At 43.0% G+C, this 20,739-nt stretch overlaps 1 protein-coding gene across 1 annotated transcript in view; it reads right to left on the minus strand.

The window, feature by feature from the left end:
* Positions 1-20,739, minus strand: part of Phldb2 (pleckstrin homology like domain family B member 2) — a 97,011-nt gene that overhangs the window by 40,996 nt on the left and 35,276 nt on the right. Inside the window, exons 3-6 of the mRNA XM_032900256.1 lie at positions 19,734-20,117; positions 13,980-14,123; positions 12,827-12,964; positions 436-564 (exon numbers count right to left, since the gene is read on the minus strand). Coding sequence (XP_032756147.1) covers positions 436-564; positions 12,827-12,964; positions 13,980-14,123; positions 19,734-20,117 — 795 coding nt within the window. The remainder of the gene's footprint in view (positions 1-435; positions 565-12,826; positions 12,965-13,979; positions 14,124-19,733; positions 20,118-20,739) is intronic.

Raw genomic sequence — 20,739 nt, forward strand, 5'->3', positions numbered from 1 at the left:
TTACTGCTGCTGTCATGCTAATAATTTCAAGGCAGAAGAAATGAGTCGATAGCTGAGGCACGGTGGTATGAACAGAATAGGGTAATTTTCAAACAAGAGCATAAAAATCAAGCTAAGAAGAAAGACATCCAAGGGCAAACAATACTCACGATATAGGAGCAGAAGATGTCAGTTGATTTAAATGCTACAATCCTGGTGGCTCCAGAAATATCTTTGGATTATGAACTAGAGACAATCCTTACAAGGAATTTTTCCAACCAATTAACATAGAATCATATATACTGTCAGCATGCGCATCTCTATTTTTAAGGATCTAAAAACTAGATCTTAGGCAAATGTACGCTCTGCTAAGTAGTAAGTCACAGGTAAGCAGAACTTAATAGCAAAGAAAACAAGACAAAACAAACCAGCGGTGCATTCCTGCTTGCTACTGACCCTCTTGAGTTGTTGCTGTAACTGCTCCCTCATGGCCTCAGGACAATTGTCCAGCTGGGTCTTCTGCTCGGAGTACAGCTCCTGAAGCCTCTCTAGCTTTTCCCTTTCAGCATCAAGCTTTACCTTCTCCTGAAGTTCAGAAATCAGAAAATAGAAGGGTGGGTATTAACCTTCACACCCCAGGCAGGTGCGAGCGAGCATCCCCGGTGGTAACAAACAGGCATAAGCATACACTAGGAATGAACAAACAAAGCTTGTTAGTGGTTAGGGCCAAGAGATAAGAACAGAATGGAAGATCCTGCCTTCTTCAGACAGCCTCCTTCAGCAGCTACTGACACCTACCATTATTTCTTCACTCCCTCCTGCTACCTCATAAGGGGACACGGGAATAGGTATGTGAAGAAGGAGTATTGCTGGCCCATGGTCCTCAAGGAACAAAAGAGATGCCATCTACGTCATACGCTATCCGGGTCAAGAGTCCTTTGTCAGAAAACTGGCAAAGCAGGGGAGCTATTTATTTACCCTTCGTACCCTCTGATCCAAACCACTAGAGGATTTGCTAGCTTGCTTCAGAAATTTCTGCAGTCTGTTCTCCAGTCAGAGGTGCCCTAGGCTCGCTCCTGCAGCCTTTTCCTCCCTGTTAAATGGTTCTGGCAATGGGGAAAGCTCAGAGATGAAATGAGAAAATCCAGAGATAAGAGATCAGAGAGAGAGAGACAGAGAGAGAGACAGAGAGAGAGAGAGAGAGAGAGAGACAGAGACAGAGACAGAGAGAGAGACAGAGAGAGAGTGAGGGAGAGAGTGAGGGAGAGAGTGAGGGAGAGAGTGAGGGAGAGAAACAGAGAAACAGAGAGACAGAGAGAGAAATGATTGCTAAGCTGACTCAGAAGCAACAGGGGGGAAGCAGGTAGTTTGGAAACAATGCTTATACACTGACCGTGCAGACACAGGCTTCCTTACAATGACACCTCTCCCTGGGAAAGATAGGACAGGAAGGAAGGAAGGAAGGAAGGAAGGAAGGAAGGAAGGAAGGAAGGAGGAAGGAAGGAGACTACTGACTGTGAAATGAAGGAGAGACTGCAAAAATCCAGCAGAGAAAAGAGGGAAGTGACTCCATTTGCTATAACAGGTAAACACTACATGCACTGATGGTGGAGCCCCACAGAGCCTCTCTTGAATTTAACACCATTTGAAGGGCAGTTCAGGCAAGATTCTCTTGTATTTAACTTTCAGTGTAAACAAATCCACTGAGATTTGACACTCATCCGTAACTTAAATGACTTATGTATGCTTCTTCTGTCACAAAAAGATCCTTTTAAGAAGATGAAGATTTCAAATAGTCCTATGAAATTGTCTTTTCTGTAATTTTTGAAATACAAACAGCCATGATTTCCTACATAAACACATACCTAGATTCTTGCAAAAGATGTTATTGTTCAAATCTAAAACCCTATGACATAAGCACCCATCTAGGTTAAGGCAAGTCTCCAACTGTTTAGGTGATTTTAAAATTTCAAAGGTATTTTGCAAATACAGTTTATTTTCCTTGAAAATAACTGAACCCAGTGGTCATAAAGTTGAAAAGCCTGCCCCATTTACCAATCTAGAATAACTATACAATAGCGTTAACAGCATATAAGACAAATCTCCCAAGCTTCTGCGGTCCATTTTGCGCACTGCCTTACTAGAGAAAGCCAGTGCACAGTTAACAGAGAACCTGTTCACAGAGATCAGAATGCACCAAGTCTGCTAGGTTTAGTCGCTCATTTCAGAACCTGTATCTGTCCCTTGATATAAACAGCAATACACAGGCTTGCTGATTTCTGACTATGAAAACGTTATTTCCTGTGGATCAAAGGCAGTTACACAGCAAAATAAGTGTATTCAAAAAAGAGATCAATTTCTCAATACTAGGTCATCAGACTTAACAGCAACTCTAGTTCTAGACAGAAAATTATAAAAATAAAAACAACTATGCAACATAATTAAATACTAGAGGGGCAAGACCACAAGGTAAAGTTATTCTGGTTGGAAAGAGTGATGAGATATTAGGTACGCAAAGGCACTGCCCCCCAACACAGATCTCAGAACCGAAGACATGACCAAATCATGGCTCTATGTGTTCAACATTTAAAATTGTTAAAAAATAAACACAAATAAACAACTTGTAAAAAAAAATACCTCATGTTTACACAGTGCCTTCAGTCTGAGATGCTGGAAGCGTTTCACAATTCCATACAAGGGCGAGGTTAAAAGAATTATGCAAGCGGGCACCATTAGAACTTTCTGCAGCTTCCACGGTGTGTACCAGGAATGCTCTGACCACTACTTAGGTCTCAGAGCAAAGGCTCACTAGGGCCCAATGCCAGGGCAAAGGAAGGGAGAGGGGAAGGATGCAGGGAGGATTAGCAGCAGGTGGGCTCAGAGAGATCAGAGGTGACGTCACTCCCTGGGAGCCCTGGGTAGAACAAATAGGAGCCAGAAAGAAACTAATATTCCTCTGCTTGGTTGGTAGAGCAGGAAACTGCTGATGGAGCTTAGAGCGAAGGCATCGTCTGCCGCAAGGAAAAAACTATGCCAGGGTTCCAGGATTCTTGCTTTTCACACGTAAATTATTAAAATGGACTGTCCTTCCTTCTAAAAAACAATAGACATAGAGGCATTTTTCCAAACACCAAGGTAGAAATGAATATAATATTTTCAAAAAGATGTCTTTTTCTTTTACGATTTAAACCTGTTTCTAAGGATTAAATGTCTTTAAAATGTAACAAACTTTGCTCTGTTTAACAATAAAGTTATATAAAGATATTCTCCAGCAAATCCTTGTTTACAAAAAGACAGTCATAAATCCAAGAATAAAAGGGTGTGACCTCCGAGGCTGACTGCTCTTTAGGGACCTTTCCTCGTTCTAGGTTTGCCTTGTTTGCTGGTGATGCCTGGGCGAAATTCAGCTGGGTTCATGCCCATTGCTAGGTCCTGTCTATCTTGAGCATTTCAGACAGATCCTCTGAAAGTTCTCTACTCATAAAGTCAATGGTAAGCTAGTTACAGATAATTTAAAGTAGAAATCAGTGTACAAATGTTGGCATGATCAATTGTCCCTCAGTGACTTCAAGAGATTGTTTCTGGAACCACCAAGGTGAACAAAGTCTGCACATGCTCAAAGCTTTTATAAAATGGTGTAGCATCTGAAGGTAACCCACTCGATCTTTCCGCATGGTTTAAATCACCTTTTGGTTACTTAACTATGCTTAATACAATTCAAATGATGTGCAATCAGTTGATATATGGAACTGGGCAAGGAATAATAACAAGAAAAGTCTACGTGTGTTTAGGACAGACATTTGTTGTGGTTTTAAATGTCATTGACTCTTGATTAGCTGAATTTGTGGGTGCAAATCAAGGATGCAGACAGCTGGCCTTTTTTTTTTTTATTTTTTGCAGATGATTTGTTCATCCACTCAATAAAGATCAAAGAGTACTGGAGATAGACAAAGGAAGGGTTGTTCCTTGTCCTTTCACTGAAAAATGCTTTCCACCCAGGGTTTCGTTGCTCTGTTTACTCACTGGGATAACACAGCAAGGATTTACTGATCCTATTTCCAAACCTTGTCTCTGTCACTGTCACTACTACAGAGAGATAAGACAGATGAAGAAACGTTTCAAAAGATTTCCTGTTTTTGTCCATGATGCCAGGAACCTAGGCTTAGACATTTGGGACTAGGAGTGACAATGGTAACTACAACTTCAAATTTCTCATGACATAAGACAGTAATTCAACAACTAATCAAATAGTGTTTTCAAGGGCTGGGGAAATGACTCAAGTTTGAGGCCTTGAGTTTGAGTGTCTAGACATGTGATCCTATGTGGCAGCATGTATCTGTGATGCCAGCCCTCAATCTATAGTGAGGTAGGTGCTGGAAAGGGGAGAAGCTTGGGAAACAGTTGGCCTGGTGTATGCTGCAATGAACAAAGACTGCTTCAAACAAGAAGGACAAACACCCAAGGCAGCCTTCTGACCTCTACAGGGGCATCATGGTACATGTGTACCCATGCTCTCATGGGAACACACACAGAAAGAAAGAAAATCCCTAAAGTAATTGACTCTAATGTCTTAACTTCCCAGCATAAAAAGCCTCTCTTACAAGTAAGTTCCCAACTCTAGACTATTTTTTTTTATACATTAAAGTGAAATGCTTTGAGTGAATCAAACAAAGGATGAACTGTGATGACCCTACAGCCCAGTAAAGTTCAGGGAGGAGGACAGAGTTCATGTTCAGTTGCCAATGACTATTTTCAAATCATACAAAGACCAAGAGTGTTTATGTTTACTCTAAACAATTTGAACTTATATGCAAGAGTAGCCAATATTCATTTAAATAACTCAAGACCAACCTACATAAAAGTTCCTATTTTCCTAGATCTTTTGGTTTTCTTTCTTCTCAGTTGTATTCTTAAAGGAAGAAACTGAAGTGTAACTTGCTTCTCTGTGTGACTATCTAACAGCACACCTGTGATGGCGCTTCCTGGTTGTCACTTGACCACATCTGGAATGAACTACAATCCAGAAATGGAGGCACACCTGTGATCCAGCTCTTGACTCTGGAACACAAAGTTTTCTGACATGGGGATCTTGAGGCATAGGGACCATGAAATCTTAGGCCTTGGCAAGGTAAGTATATGCCTTTAATCCCTGGAGACGGAGGCAAGCAGATCTCTGAGTTCAAGATCAGCCTGGGTAAAAGAAAGTTCCAGATCTAGGGGTAGTGATACACACCTTTAATCTGGGCCATACCATCTGCTGGAGGCCTACAAAAGGACATTGGAAGAAGGAAGATTGGCTCTTCTTCACCTGCTTGCCCTTATGTGCCAGCACATCTGTTGGAACCCACTTCTTCAGGATTCCAGCTTCTACAGAAGACCAGCTGAAACAAGTAGCCCCGTGGGACTGAGCAACTATTAGATTCTCGAACTTCCCATTCACAGCTGCCCATTGTCGGGTTAGTTGGACTGCTGGTTGTTGTCTGATTACAATAAATTCCGTTAATATACAGAGACATTCCATAAGTTCTGTGACTCTAGAGAATCCTGACTAATATAGTACTCAAAATATCCTTAGGTAAATGACCAATGCCATTTTACTACATGTCAGCCTCCAGTCCTCAAAAACTAGGTGCTTCAAAGTCACTCTGAAAAGAAGACAGATAAAACAAAAGGACACCCAGTTACATTTGACTTCAAATGACTACCTCATATTTTTGTGTAAGCGTGATCCACGTTTTGCCTGAGATATAGATTTAAAGACTTGTCTGCTTAGGCTGAAATTTGAGCATAACCAAGTTTCCTTTACTTGTTCTTGCTAGTTCTCTCAATTCTAGTAGCTTAAGAAAATGGCCTCAAGAATTAAGACCCACTGTCGTGATACGTAGCCCATATCACAGCACAGAGTAGGCACTCAGGCCATGCTGATGCATAGAACCCTGGCTCAAGTTTGGAACTGATTTAGCAAGGGTCAGTCTGTGTCCCAGAAGCCATGGGGGTTCCAGAATTTATTTACCTGGCATTTATTTACACAGTTGCAGGCTATTCCATGTATAAAAGCTAGGTAAATCTGAACAGGGGACTTCTATAATCAAAACACACTAGAAAAAAAAGTCCCATCTGGAATCCAGTTGGTTTAATCCTCAAATCCCATGACTTGTTCCACTTGCTTTAGCCAGGGAGCTGACTTTGAAATGTAAGAAAGAGGCCCCAGGAAAGGGTGAGTTCCTCCCAACCCTAGCGTGACCTGGCAAATGTGCTGCCCCCCCTGGAATTAACATCTGAGGTGACTGTGAGCCAGGCTGATGCCCTTAACCCTCCCCGCACCTATCCTCTCCTCCAACCCCAGCTAAGAAGGAAGGAAAGGGAGGAAGTAGTCCTCTGGCAAGATAATAATGAGGAATAAAACGTGGCCACTTCATATGCAGAAATATCTGCTCCACTGGAGAAAAGTTAGGGCATCAAAGACTTTCAGCTTCCATTCTGGAATTTATGGTGGGGACAACAACCTATGCTTCCCTTTCAGAGCACAGCTCAGTGTGTATAGACGAGGATGCCCATGGTGGTACACGATATCTGTGTGGGGAAAATGAAAGGATTCACGTTCTAAGGAAATGGTGCTTGGGTTTTATGACTACCATATCTGGGTGATGGAGGAAAATAATCTTCACCAGGAGTAGGGAAGTAGGGTCTTTCCTTTAAATATCACACTCGTTGCCAAGCAACCAGAGCTTCAGGGACTAAGCCACTACCTAAAGACTATACATGGACTGACCCTGGACTCTGACCTCATAGGTAGCAATGAATATCCTAGTAAGAGCACCAGTGGAAGGGGAAGCCCTGGGTCCTGCTAAGACTGAACCCCAGTGAACTAGACTGTCAGGGGGAGGGCGGCAATGGGGGGAGGGTGGGGAGGGGAACACCCATAAGGAAGGGGGGGGGGGAAGTGGATGTTTGCCCGGAAACCGGGAAAGGGAATAACACTCGAAATGTACATAAGAAATACTCAAGTTAATAAAAAAAAAATATCACACTCGCTTTTTAGCTCAGAGGACTGTCTTCCTTCCTGTAGGCTAAGATACACAGACGAAGCACAGGCAATCTCAAAATAGAGGAGGTCGAAAAACCTATTTTTAATATAGTCAAAAATAGACAAAGACAGAAGAAAAACATGTATAACAGATGTGCATGTGCACACTTTCTCCCAAATCAAGCTCTGCCTTTAAAGTAGGGAGGGGAGAGAGGAGAGGCAAGAGTCTTCTCAACCTTCCCAAACTCAGCTAGGGATTCTGGTAGCCTGGGCCTATGGGGCATGGAGCCTCCCCATCTTGTCATCAAGGCAAACACTCCCGTCTCCTTTCTGTGCTTGATTAGATGTGCAGTGGGATACATGGTCTTTTTCTTAGCACATCACTAAATGAACATTCCCTGTGAGTTCATGTTGAAGTCATGTTGGTTCAGGGTTTTTGTACATGTATAGTGGCTGACCCTGTGCTTTGGGTACTATCCCGGCACAGCAACCGTCAGGGGAGCTTCATCTCAAAAGTCCACATGGAAATAAACTGACCGTGGTTCCTTAAGAGAAGTGAAGGGCTAGACCAAGAACCAACAGAAAAATGCTCAGTAAATATATAACAGAATGCCTTATCCATGCTTGTACGTATAAGCACGTGTATAGTTGGCATTTTCTGTGGTATCTTATAATGTATAATACATACAATTTTCAATAAGTAAAATAAAATACTAGTCCTCAAGTTAGGTAAAATAAATAAAACAAAAACAAGGAAACACTGTCAGTAATTTCATATCAAGATATGAACTTCGTTGTGATATTAAACACTTCCCCTGTGCTTCTAGACCTTCTTTGTCTGCAAGAAACTAGGGCCGGTGGATGAAGAGTTAGATGGCTTAGCAATTAAGAACTTCTCTTCCAGGGGACCACAGTTCAGTACCCAGCATGCACACAGTGTCTCCTAACCATCTGTGACTCCGATTCCAGGAGGATCTGATGGCCTCTTCTGGACTCCTTGGAGACACATGGTGCACAGACGTACCTTTAGGCAACACACACACACACACACCCATGAAAAGAAAATAAATAAATCCCCTCCCCCCAATAGATGCAATGTAGAGCAGAATTACAGGATGTGCTGGGAGCATCTGAACCCATGCTTGCCCACTGGGGATATCTTTTAGGGTTTGCCTTTCCTCACCCTCCACTCTATAGCTGAGCAAAGTAACAGGTGCGTGCAGAGCGAAACCTAATCCGAAAGGGCAAAGGCCATTTCCTCCTTCTGCCTTACCCTCTGGCTCAACTGGCAGTGTGATTCCAGGCCTGTGGCATGTGCACTCGGGCAGCCTATCCCAGCTGTCCTGACACTTGGCCGCACACAGCTCTTCGGCAGGTGTTTGGCTCGGTTCCCTTTGGTCGTGCCCAGTCTGAACTGGCTGTTAGCAGGAGAGTCCAAGGACAACATTCCCAAAACACACTGGGCGATGTTTTGGAAGCTACTACAGGCTAGATGAATGGCGGTAACAGAGAGGGAAATAAATGTCTAACGATCCCTAAAGATGCAAATAATAAAGTATGGTGATAAAAGTTCTACAAGAACACTAGAGGGATATGCTCTCGACGTGGAAATGCCAGGAAAGCTTTTCTGAAAAACTAATAGGAAAACTGTGCCCTTGAGGACAGAAACAAGATGTAGACTGTGAGGAAGGGAGATGGGGAAGCGGCAGCTGAGAACGGCCTGTGTTGGGAGGAGGTGAGGTAGAGGATGAATCTCAAACGAACATTGAGAGTCATAGTGAGAGTGGTGAGGACGGTGACAGTTCACAGTAACATTGAGATGACATACCCCTCGCCCCATCCCAGTGTACTTGAATTAAATCTAACAGAATTCTAGGACCTAGTTTCTATTTTTAAAAGGAATTACCATGGCTGATGTGAAGTGAATTGGTCGAAGGCATGAAGAGGGTGGACGGAAGAGTCAGAAGCCAAAATGTGTCAGGAAAAGATTTTGTGGAATTCAAAGAAAATGTCATCAGGAGAGATGTGGACAACCCCCGTGTCATAGATTAAGTGATGGGGGAAGATCGTGTTAAAATCAGTATCCAGGTTCATGCTGAAGCAGTCAGGTGGGGACTTGAAAGTTCTTAGATTCAGAGAAATGGAGGATAATGGGGGGAGATGAGGAAGAGGTGGCCCACGAGGATAGGAAATCAATAGTTCCATGGATATATTCAGTTGAAACAAATCTATGAAACATCTGTGGGGAGATGTCAGGTAGGTTACATAACTTCAGGAACGAGTGTTGAGCAAGAGGTGTGTATGTGGGTGAGCCACATACCAGGCCATTTGAAGCCTTAGTTTTTTTTTTAAGAAACCCCGGGATGATAAAAGAACTGAGTTCAGATCATAGATGAATACCAGAGAGATAAGAATAAGAGAAAGATACTTAAGGAAATACCTCAGTCAATAGAGTGTTTGCCGGTAAAATAGAAAGATTCCACAAATCAACATTTTAAAAGACTCCGTGTGTGGTGGTACATTGGGGAGGCAGGAACAGGTGGTCTCTGGGAGTCACTGGCCGGCCAGCTTCGCTGAACTGATGGCTTACAGGCACCTCAAAAAAGGCAAGGTGGGGACCGGGTGATGGCTCAGTAAGTAAGGTCACTTGCTGCCAGCCCCGATGACCTGATTTCCATCTCTATGATCCATCCACATGGTGGAAGGCCAGCATCAACTCCTCTAAGTTGTTCTTTGACCTCCACATGTCCTAACAGGTGTGAACAGAGAATAATTTTTAAAAAGCAAGGGAGATGGTACCTGAAGAACAACCTGAAGGTGACCTCTGGCCTCCACATGAGCCTGTACACATGTACACACAGACAACCTACTCTCCCCACTCCCAACATGCACGCGTGTGAGCGAGAGAGAGAGCTCTCTCTCTCTCTCTCTCTCTCTCTCTCTCTCTCTCTCTCTCTCTCTCTCTCTCTCTCTCACACACACACACACACACACACACACACACACACACACACACGTATAACGCAAGAGAAAGAACATCAGAAAAGGAGAAGCAAAAGGTAAAGTTGGAGAAGCCATGGGAAAAATTCTCCACTGTATTAAATGCCACTTAGGAGTCTCACCACAAGAGGCTGAAAAGCAGAGTGGGCTGGGAATTGCTGAAGTCCTTGGGAGTCTTAAAAGGAGAAATTTGATGGAGCAGTGGAGACTAAGCCAATTGGAATGGGAAGGACGTTGAATCAGCAGTTGGAGACACAGTGTCTGCTGGCAAAATTGTTTGAGAGACTCAGGATGCAGACAGAAGGAATCTGTTTATTTTAACTGTTGATAGTCCAAGATGATAAAGGTGGCGTGTTTACAGTACAAATGCAGTAAACTGGCAAGGTTTAAGCAGAAACACGCAGGACTTGAGAAGGTGGTGTAGGACAGCACTTGAAGGGTGTCCAAAGGGTGGCGTTTGGTGAGAGGAAAGAACTTTCCTTAGGTAAAGAAGACTGACTACTTCTCTCTGATAGGGCAGGGAGAGCCAGAAATTTGAACCCAGATGTCAGAAATTCCTGCGTCAGAAAATTCTAGAACAAGCTTATTTATGATATAGGATAATTCTGCCAGGCAGTGGTAAGTCGCTCTCTCAATTTGGCTGTCTGGAATGCGTAGTGACATCATCTGGCTCAGTCTTTGTTTCCAACCACCCCCCCCCGCTCCCCCAATCCTCTCTTGCAGCCCCTTACCCAAGGCCAGCTTCTGACACTTCCCACACCATATGATGAGAGACAATAACTCCACCTGCCAAGACCCACTAATCCCCTAACAGCTGTGGATCTGGTCCACACCCTGCACTCTCGCTTCTTCAATCGCCTGTCAGGAGGGATGGAGGTGGCTTCCGGGCTTCTTTCTACCAATGCTGCAGGTTTCCTCCTTTACCTTAGGTCTTGAACACAGCATAGCTTTCTCTGGGAAGTCAAAGCCAGCATTAGCTCAACTGGCTTCACTTTCGTGAATCTGATGCTCATTAAGTTAGAAGGACAAAGGTTGGGTCTATGCGAAGACATTTACATGGACAGGGGCAGCTGAGGGAACATGATGCCCTATTCTTAGGTCCCATGGCACAAACTACAGTGTAGATTTAATTTAATTAGTATTTTTGAATAGTAAAATATCAAGTATACCAATAAATAAATAAATAAAAGATATCTGACATCCACAACCAAAGTTTCTGGCTAGCTCTATATAAAGTATCTAAAAAAGATGAGCCTTAACCAAGATTTCTGTATCTCTGTATATGTGTGTATGGGGCGGGCATCTACATGCTATGGCACACATGTAGGGGTCAGAGGACATCAGGTGTTAGCCTTTTTCTTTTCCTTTGTTTGCAGCAGGGTCTCCTTGTTGTGCCACTATGCTGTTTCATATAGGCTAGTTACCCTAAGAGCTTCTTGGGGGGATCTTCCTTTCTCCACCTTCCATCTGGCTAGAGGAAAGCTGGCATTGCAGACACGTGCCTCCACATCTGGCTTTCCACTTGGGTTCCAGGCTGTCGGGCTCGCACAGCAGGGTTTGTAACCTACGGAGCATTTGGTCCAGCTCCCAATCCCCCTACACCAGACTCATACAGTTGACCCTTTGATTTCACTGTGAACTACAGCAAAACATGCCCACTATCCAAATAGGTTCTTTGGAATCCTGAAGGCTAGTCTTAAAGGTACATACATGAATGAGGTCAATAACGAGGAGGGTGGGCAGTTTAATTTCAACCTTCAGAAAATCAGAAAATGAACTGGAATGTGAACACCAGCTGACATTTCCGACAAGTAGTTCTGAGCTCAGTCTTTGGCAATGAGATCCAATGCTCTTCTATACAGGACTCAAACAGGGGCCTTACAAGGAAGTCACATGCAGTGGAAATTCCTTCCACACACAAGCAGTAGACCTAACTCAAACAGAAACACTTTTTTCTTTGTCTCTGCCTAACAGAGAACAAGACAGGCGGGAAAAGAATGTATTAAATCTCATTTGCTTCTTGCTAACCTAATTTGGAATTTTAATTTTAATTTTAGGCTTAGTTCAGCTGTTGCTAAATCATAATGGAAAAGGGAACGTATACTATTTCGAAGAGTGGCAAATCCCTCACTAACAAACTAACACTTTTAATTCTAAGTCCTGGAAGTAATGTTCCTTGTTTTCCCTAGTGGCTGTCAGCTCAGATTCAACTTGTAACCTGGAAAGCATAAACAAGACCTCATCACAGTGTCACCTGTGGTCTGGAGATTACTTGGCAGTGTGTGAGGACTTCCTGTGGAAACAACACCACTTTTATTCACAGAGCAGTGCACTTGCATTGGGGACAATGGCAAGGCCAGAACGGGGAGGTGAATGGGAGCCATTCATCTTATTAATGAACAGAAAAGTCAACAGAAACGAGGTACCTCTGTTTGACTATGCCCAAGGCGACCTGCAAAGCACCAATGACAAGCATGCTCAGTACACTAAAAATAATAAAATACTAAAAATTAATAAAAAACACACTGTAGAATCATAAAAGGAGAAATACCAATGTGGGAGGGGGAGAACTCGCTCATCAAGCAGGACCAGATTGCCATGAGATACCCAGGTTTCTCAGCATCTGCTGCCTGGTTCCTGGCATGTCTACGTCTGTTTGTGACAACAGAGGACCCTAATGACTTTTTTTCTAGAGCCACATTATTCAGGAACATGATACAAAAAGCCCAGTTCAACCTGATTTCATTTAACAGTTAAATTCCAATAGTTGGGATGCCCGAATTTCCCGTAAAAAAACGCATTCTATCTTAGTCTGTTTACCTTGGTCTTTTCGCCTACGATGTTCTTTTCTAGTTCTGTGATTTTCCGGTTTAGATGATCTAGAATCTCCTTTTCCTTCATGAGCTCAGCCGTCTCGGATTTCTGTTCTCCATCCAAAAGAGCGCATTCCATATCCAACTAAGGACATAAAAGAAAGGTCAGAAGCATCTCACCTTCAGGAAACACTTCCCGTGTTTAACAGATTCTCAACAATTGTTACTGACCATCGGGATTGTAGGGTTCAGAAAGCCAGTGTGAGACCTGGGAATGTCTACCTAAGAAAGCCAAGAGAGCCTACGATTGGCTTAAAAAGCTAGTTAGCCGGCCACTTAAAAGTTTTCTACTGTAACTTCTCTTCAGGGATATTTTGCGTGTTTGCTTCGGCTCTAGCACGAGAATGAACTACCTTGGGTACAACCAGCTCTTGTTTGTCCCTGGAGTCTGAGGAGCAAATGTCATGAGGGCTGCCTATTAGAGAGGCCCACATTCCTAAGGGATTTCAGGGGGTACAGGAGACAACAGGTGAGGAATCCCCTCACTGGACTCACAGGATCATTGGCACCATCTGTGAGTGCTGATATGCAGACCCCACCCCTACCCCAGGCAAAATTCTGTCTTCTACCACTCCATGATAGTAACATTAAAACTGCTGCTACATTTTACTTCTATTAGATGAGCAAATCTACGAAGCTGTCCCACAAAGCTAAGCCTTGTGATTCATTCACATGTGAATCTCCTAATAGAACCTATCAGATTCCAACTCATGGTAAGAATGCTCAGAAAATGTAAGTTGGATTAGAACTGGAACACTTTATCAATACAGGTTAAATTTATAATCAGAAAGAACATATTATACTAACTAAAAAAGTTTAGCTAGATATAAACTATGTTATATCTGGCTTTAATATGCTTATGTCATCAGATTACACACACACACACACACACACACACACACACACACACACACACACACACACACACGGAATGCAAAGCAGGACACTCTAGAAATGATTCCCACTGAATAAATGTTTGCTCATGTTGAGTTCTATGTTCATGTTGAGTTCTCAAGCCTGTGCCACAATGAACAGAAACGTATTTAAGCTGATGGGAAAATAGAAAAACAGGAGAGAGGTATTGAGCTTCCAGCTTATACCTCTCTGGAAGATTCATCCATTTGGTCATTTATATCTTTGATTTTCTGCTCAAGTTCCTCAAGGTTGTTCAGAATCACCATCCGGGCATCTTCCATTGCAGCCAACTCCTGAGTCCTCTCTTCCTCACCCATATCCTCTGGGGTCTGTGTTCAAGCAAAACAGAAATGGGTTATTCACCTCCCAGTTCTACAATTTTCCTACTAGACTTTTATAAAGCAGCTTCAAAGCTTAGACTCTTCTTCCACATGGGTATAGGAAACATGCCAAGGAGGGCCAACATGAACTATATGAGACCTTTTGTTTTGTACCAGAACAAAATTAATCAGTTTAAAAAATACTTTAAAAGCATACCTGAGACAGTTTCATTGAACTATGATGGATGTTTTTCCATAGAGACTACATTGTTCTACCCGATTACATACCTAGATAAGAGCCAAAAAACCAACCTCAATTCACAAATTTGTATTCTTGCTACAGCTCAAAGAACCAAGAGTCTATCCAGACTAGAAAGTGGCAGAATGTAGAGATGAGGTGGCTTCTCCAGTGTTATAAAGTTCAGCACACACACACACACACACACACACACACGCACGCACACCAGGGACCAGAAACAAGGCAGGACCTTTGACACTTTCCTCACGGGATCTCTCAGTATGTCACTAGCTTCCTTGTAAGGTCCACCTATAGAAAGAAGCCTTTTAAATATCTAGCCTCACTGCCAGGTCTTGAGGCAGAGTTCCCTCTGAATGAGTATTTACACTTACTCATTTGCTTCTAATATGAGGAGGACATCAATTTTGTTTGTTTTGTTGTTTCCAAATCGAGAGCGCATTAGTCTGTCAAGATCATGGCACACAACATCGAAGGGCACATGCGATACTGCTAGCGTATGCCATGTGTGTTGTGTTAATTCACTCTTTATTAACCTTGTCTTATAGACCTTCTTCCTATATGGCAAGTACATCAACAGGATTGAAAATAGACTGGTAACCATGTATTTCATATAAAAAAACAAGTTTCATATAAAGCGATGAGAACATCCAACATGTGGGGTGACAGTGAGCTCTCATTGTCTCGTCCATTTAATGTTAAATGCTGGGGGAAGACATGGATGCTGTGAATGATGTACAAAGTCTAGCATTCCCACTGCTTAAGAAGAAAACAGACTACCTTAAAAAATGCCTCTTCTGATGGCATTCGCCTATGTAATGCCATCATTAAACCACTGAACTGAGAATGGGACCCCCGTCGAAGGAATCTTAGAAAGGACTGAAAGAGCTTGAAGGGTCTCGAGACCCCATGTGAACAACAATGCAAACCAACCAGAGCTTCCAGGGACTAAGCCACTACCCAAAGACTATACATGTACTGACCCTGGGCTCCAACCTCATAGGTAGCAATGAATATCCTAGTAAGAGCACCAGTGGAAGGGGAAGCCCTTGGTCCTGCCAAGGCTGGACCCCCAGTGAACGTGATTGTTGGGGGGAGGGCGGTAAGGGGGGAGGATGGGGAGGGGAACACCCAATGTAGAAGGGGAGGGGGAGGGAGTTAGGGGGATGTTGGCCCTGAAACCGGGAAAGGGAATAACATTCGAAATGTAAATAAGAAATACCCAAGTTAATAAAGATGGAAAAAAAAATGCCTCTTCTTCCCTGGAATGCAGATTCGCTATCATGAGTATCACCAGAGGAAATAAAAACTTTTCTATATAAAAAAGAGATGCCAGAGCTTTTTATAATGTTATTTAATTTCCATATCTCCTGGAATAAAGTAATTTTTGGATGAGTAAAATCAATGATCAGATATTCCTCAACTTAAATACGAAAACAGTACCTTGGTTAAGTAAATTCTTGAGGATTCTTTAATAGATTGAGAGAGCATTCACAAGACATGGTGGTAAATGCTTATAATTCCAGAATGTGGGAAGCAGAGACAAAAGCATTGCTGATACATCATGGCTAACCTGATCTACACAGCGAGGTCGAGGCTAGCCAGGACTACATGGGCAGATGAAGTCACAGGCAACCAAACCAAATCAATCAACGAAATTCACAGTAATTAGATTAACCAAATAATCGCCACACCTAAGCTCATCTACCAGGTTCATTTAATTTGTTTTCTGATCCTGACATAACTTTAAGAAAAGGTCTATCTTGTCATATTCTATTATTCATTCATATTCTTCATTTCTATTCTCTATTTTGTAGTTCCAAAAGGAGGCAGAATGACTACAGATTTACAACCTTGGCCCAGTGTGGTATCTTACACCTTTGGCCCACATTTGGGAGATAGAGGCAAGCATATCTCTATGAGTTTAAGGCTAGCCTGGGCTACGTAGAGAGAACCTATTTCAAAAACTAAACTAAAGCAAACTAAACTAACATCAAATTTATATCTCAATAGGATAGAACAAAGACACCTTTCAAACTTAGTTTTTCTATTATCATCTTAAATCCACTCTCTTACCAGCTAATATGACAACTGTTGACCTTTCTATCCCAAAGAGTAATGTTTATTGTCTCAATGCTTTAGGGCAGGAGGAGTGTCTGACTGAATGGCACTCAAAGTCACTGCCCAGTAATCGCGGCAGGAAAGCCTCTGAAGGCTTGTATCCTGTTGGGTCAGCATTGCATATTAGGTTTCTGCTTCCAACATGGTTTAAATATATCTGTCACCAGTGGAAGAAAGCATTAAGAGAAAAGAAAACAGATGAACAGTCTGTGGACTGTACACTCAGGGGGCAAGGAGTGACAATATGGCGGGAGGAAACACTAAGTACTTACACGATGCAAGGTTTTCAGAAATGTTACCACCATGGGCATATTTAACAACACGAGGTTACTTGTTTCAATAAGTATACACAAGGGTTTTTGGAAGTTCTTGGCATATATTCAAAAGGAATTTTAAAACTGAATGCTGTGTTGCTTTTTTTAATGATTTATTTATTTATTTTTATATGTTTTGCCCCCATGCATCTCAGTGTCCAAGGTGGTAAGAAGAGTGTGTCAGATCTCCTGGAACTGCAGTGATAACTCTTGTGAGTCATCTGAAGTGGGTAGCTGGAATTGAACCCAGATCCTCTGCGGGAGCAGCAAGTACTCCAACCACTGAGACCTCTGTCCACCAGACTGACTGTATTGTGACAGAATGGAAGGAAAATTTTACTGTAAGCTCGTAAATTAACAGAACAAAGAAAATCAGCGGAGGACCAACCTCATGTCAGCAGATGGATAGCTTCAAATAATTACATGGTGACAAATAGTGAAAATTTAAACACAATATCCTTTACTTCGACAGTGTATTTTCTAGTACTTTTGTATCTAATTTTATAGTAATGAAGAAGTACATCTCTTCTATAGCCATACTGCCCAGGAATGTGCATCAGTAAATACGGCATCTTTGAGGTAACTTGATCCACAGAGAGAAAGAGAAGAGAGGGTAGAGATAAGAACACACTCATGTGCGCGCACATGCGCGCGCGCGCGCGCGCGCGCACGCACACACACACACACACACACACACAGACACACACACACACACTTTTTATAGACTTCCTGCAGAGCACTTGGGTGCATGACTTTTCACTGCAGATGCAACAATTACCAAAAATATAGGTCAGGAGCTGCCTGAGTCAGTTGTCTCAGTGGTGGTTGATAGCTTCACAAAGGCCATTTGGAGGAGACTATTTCCAAGGAATTGTTCATTTTTCATTGTTAGGTAAGTTGTAGTCAATTTCAGGTTTCCTCAACGATATACAAATTCTTTTAAAGGCAAGTTTTGAGAGTTTCCCATGTTTTTCTCTTCTCTACTTTCCCACTCACCACTTTAACCAATAGCAAATACTGTCCGTTGTTAAGCAAACAATCCAGGAGTACTGTTAGGATGAGAACACCCCAAATATTGGGTCACCAAGTTTGTCTAAGTCTTCTGTTTCTGTTCTTGAGTTAACATATATATCTGTATTTGAAATCCCTTGGGTTTTCACCCACTCATTTGTACCCTAACATGCTTGGTAGCAATCAGAGATGAGTTTGATGTTTCCTGCATCTACTAATACGGTCTGGGACAATGGACCCTGCACTAAGTTCCAGGGCCTCCAATTCCACAAGACCTTATTTGGGCAAATTAAAACATCTGTCAGGATCTGCTTGTTTAGATGAGCTTTGTTGTCAAAAACTTCTCCCAGAAGACAGCCTTTAGAGAGAGAACACAGCACAATGACGTTAACACATACACATACACACACACACACACACACACACACACACACACACACACACACACACACAATCGAAGCCACTCTCTATAAAGGAGAAGAAATAGAAAATAAAAATGGTGGAAAGTCACAAATCTGTCCAAAGTTTCAAAGAGGGTTATATACTTTGCCTGAGTATTCAACAACTGATATACCTATTTATATGTATAAATGTATTATGTGTATTATATATAATGTGTACAGATGTTTTGCCTGCATCTATGTCTTTGCACCTTGTACCATTATGAATAGTGCCCATGGAGGCCAGAAGAAGGTCTCTGATTCCCTGGAACTGGTGCGATGGCCACTGGTTGCTGTCACAGATGCCAGGACTGTACCCAGGTTCTCTGGAAGAGCAGCCAGTGTTCTTCATCACTAAGCCATCTCTTCAGCCCCAACCCAGTAACTTTTCATTCCTTAACCCCTCCTCCACCTTACCACCCTCACCGCTAAGTTCCAAACTTTCTAGCAGGAACGCCAGATGTGCTATGGAGAATTTGTCTTCTCTGAGAATTTGTCCAAGAGTAATATGGCATGAGTAGAAAGAAGTGATTGATATGCCACGCATGTTTAATTCACCACAGTCCTGACGTATAACAGGAAGTGCTCAATAATACATAAGAGCTCCTGATCAGGAAAAATCCGTATGAAACTGGGGACCACCATGTTACGTGAAGTAACTCAGTGTCGCGTGGTTTCGCTCATATATGAGGCGGGAGCAGCATGTGCTAGAATGAGGACTATTAGGAAAAGGAGAGTGAGACAATGGAGAGGAAGCAGGGACTAAGGCAGGATAACAGAGATGAATGTAATCCTATTACATCACAGGCACGTGTGGAAGTCTCATAACGAAACTCACCCAACTAACACATGCTTAATAACATTTTAAAAATCCAACGAATAAAAATTTCCCACCAGGATTTTGAAAAACAAAACAGGATAGTACATTATATATAAATGCCCCTTTAGTGGTGGGGAACCATGAAGAATAGGAGGTGTGTGTATTAATCTATGCACAGGCAATACGACAGGGAGGCTTTTCCTCACTTAAGTCTACAGCTGGGACGGGCAAAGAGAGACATCTCTCTACCCCAGGGTGGCTACATTTTCACAGTGTGAATAGCATTTTACAGCAGTGGTTCTCCACCTTCCTAATGCCGAGACCCTTTAATACAGTTCCTCATGTTGTGGTGACCCCTGTCCATAAAAATATTTTTGATGCTGTTTCTTAACTACTATTTTGCTACTGTTATGAATTGTAATGTAAATATCTGTGTTTTCTGAAGGACTTAGGCCACCCTTGTGTGAAGGTCATTTGATCCGGAGGGGTCATGACCCACATGTTGAGAATCTCCCTAATTTTCTGCACCTTGTCATCCATCTTTCAAAAAGGCTGCACTCCAATGACAAGAAAATACCTGTGGTAAACCTGTCTTTTCCCTGTGGATGGATGCGCATGGCCCTAGGCCCCATTTGTGGTCTCTGTACCCAACATTACCTTTGGTAGGATACTGAGGTAGGAGGACTCATTGGTTGCTTTCAGAAATGCTGCCGAGGATGGTGGAGGCATTCTGGTGAGGTCACCAAGCAGTTCATCGTTCCGGCTGCCCCTGGGGGCCGGGAAGCTGGCACTATGACCCAGGCTGCCGAAGCCAGCAATGTCAACATCCTGGAGAGAGCCCTTCCGGTGGCACCTGTACCTGGCGTCCGGGCACACCAGAGCTTCCTCAAACACAGACTCTTCATCCGACAGCTGAAGCTTCTCAAGCTCCTTGTTGATTTTCTGCACATCAGCCACTGTGGTGCCAGTGGACAGGCGGCGACCTTCCGGCTTCGTGTACTCAGCACAGAGACTGAGGATGGTCTCCAGCCGCTGCCGCTCCTACAGCGAGGAAGGAAGCATGGTCAGCTAGGATGACAGAATGGAGATGAATCCAGACCCACTGAGGAGCTGGAGAGCTCCTTCACATAATGGTCCACCACCCTTCCTTCTGAGGTCTTCCTCCCTCCTCCTCCTCCTCCTCTTCTTCCTCTTCCTCCTTCTCCTCCTCTTCTTCCTCCTCCTCTTCCTCCTCTTCCTCCTCCTCCTCTTCCTCCTCCTCCTCCTCCTTTTCTCTCTCTCTCTCTCTCTCTCTCTCTCTCTCTCTCTCTCTCTCTCTCTCAGATGTCTTGCTGTATTGGAGGATTGTCCTTAAACTCACAGTCCTCCGCCTTCCTCAGTCTCTTTAGGGCCAGGATACAGACATCCACATCCACACCTGACTTCCATTTAAGGACCTAGATGGAACTGGAACTGCTTACAATTCCTGGTTTCTCCCGTAAACCCTGTGTTAGCTATACGATCTTCACCTATAATAAACCTGGGCTAACTATAGCCTATATCATAGTCCAATAAAAATCTTCTTGATTCAAAGTCTCCAAAACTCTGAGGATAAACACACAAACAAAAGGACAACCACAATAAACAAACCTCCACTTCCTATCAGACAATAACCATCTCTTTC

The sequence above is a fragment of the Rattus rattus genome, chromosome 4, assembly GCF_011064425.1.
Source record: "Rattus rattus isolate New Zealand chromosome 4, Rrattus_CSIRO_v1, whole genome shotgun sequence".
Lineage (NCBI taxonomy): Eukaryota > Metazoa > Chordata > Mammalia > Rodentia > Muridae > Rattus > Rattus rattus.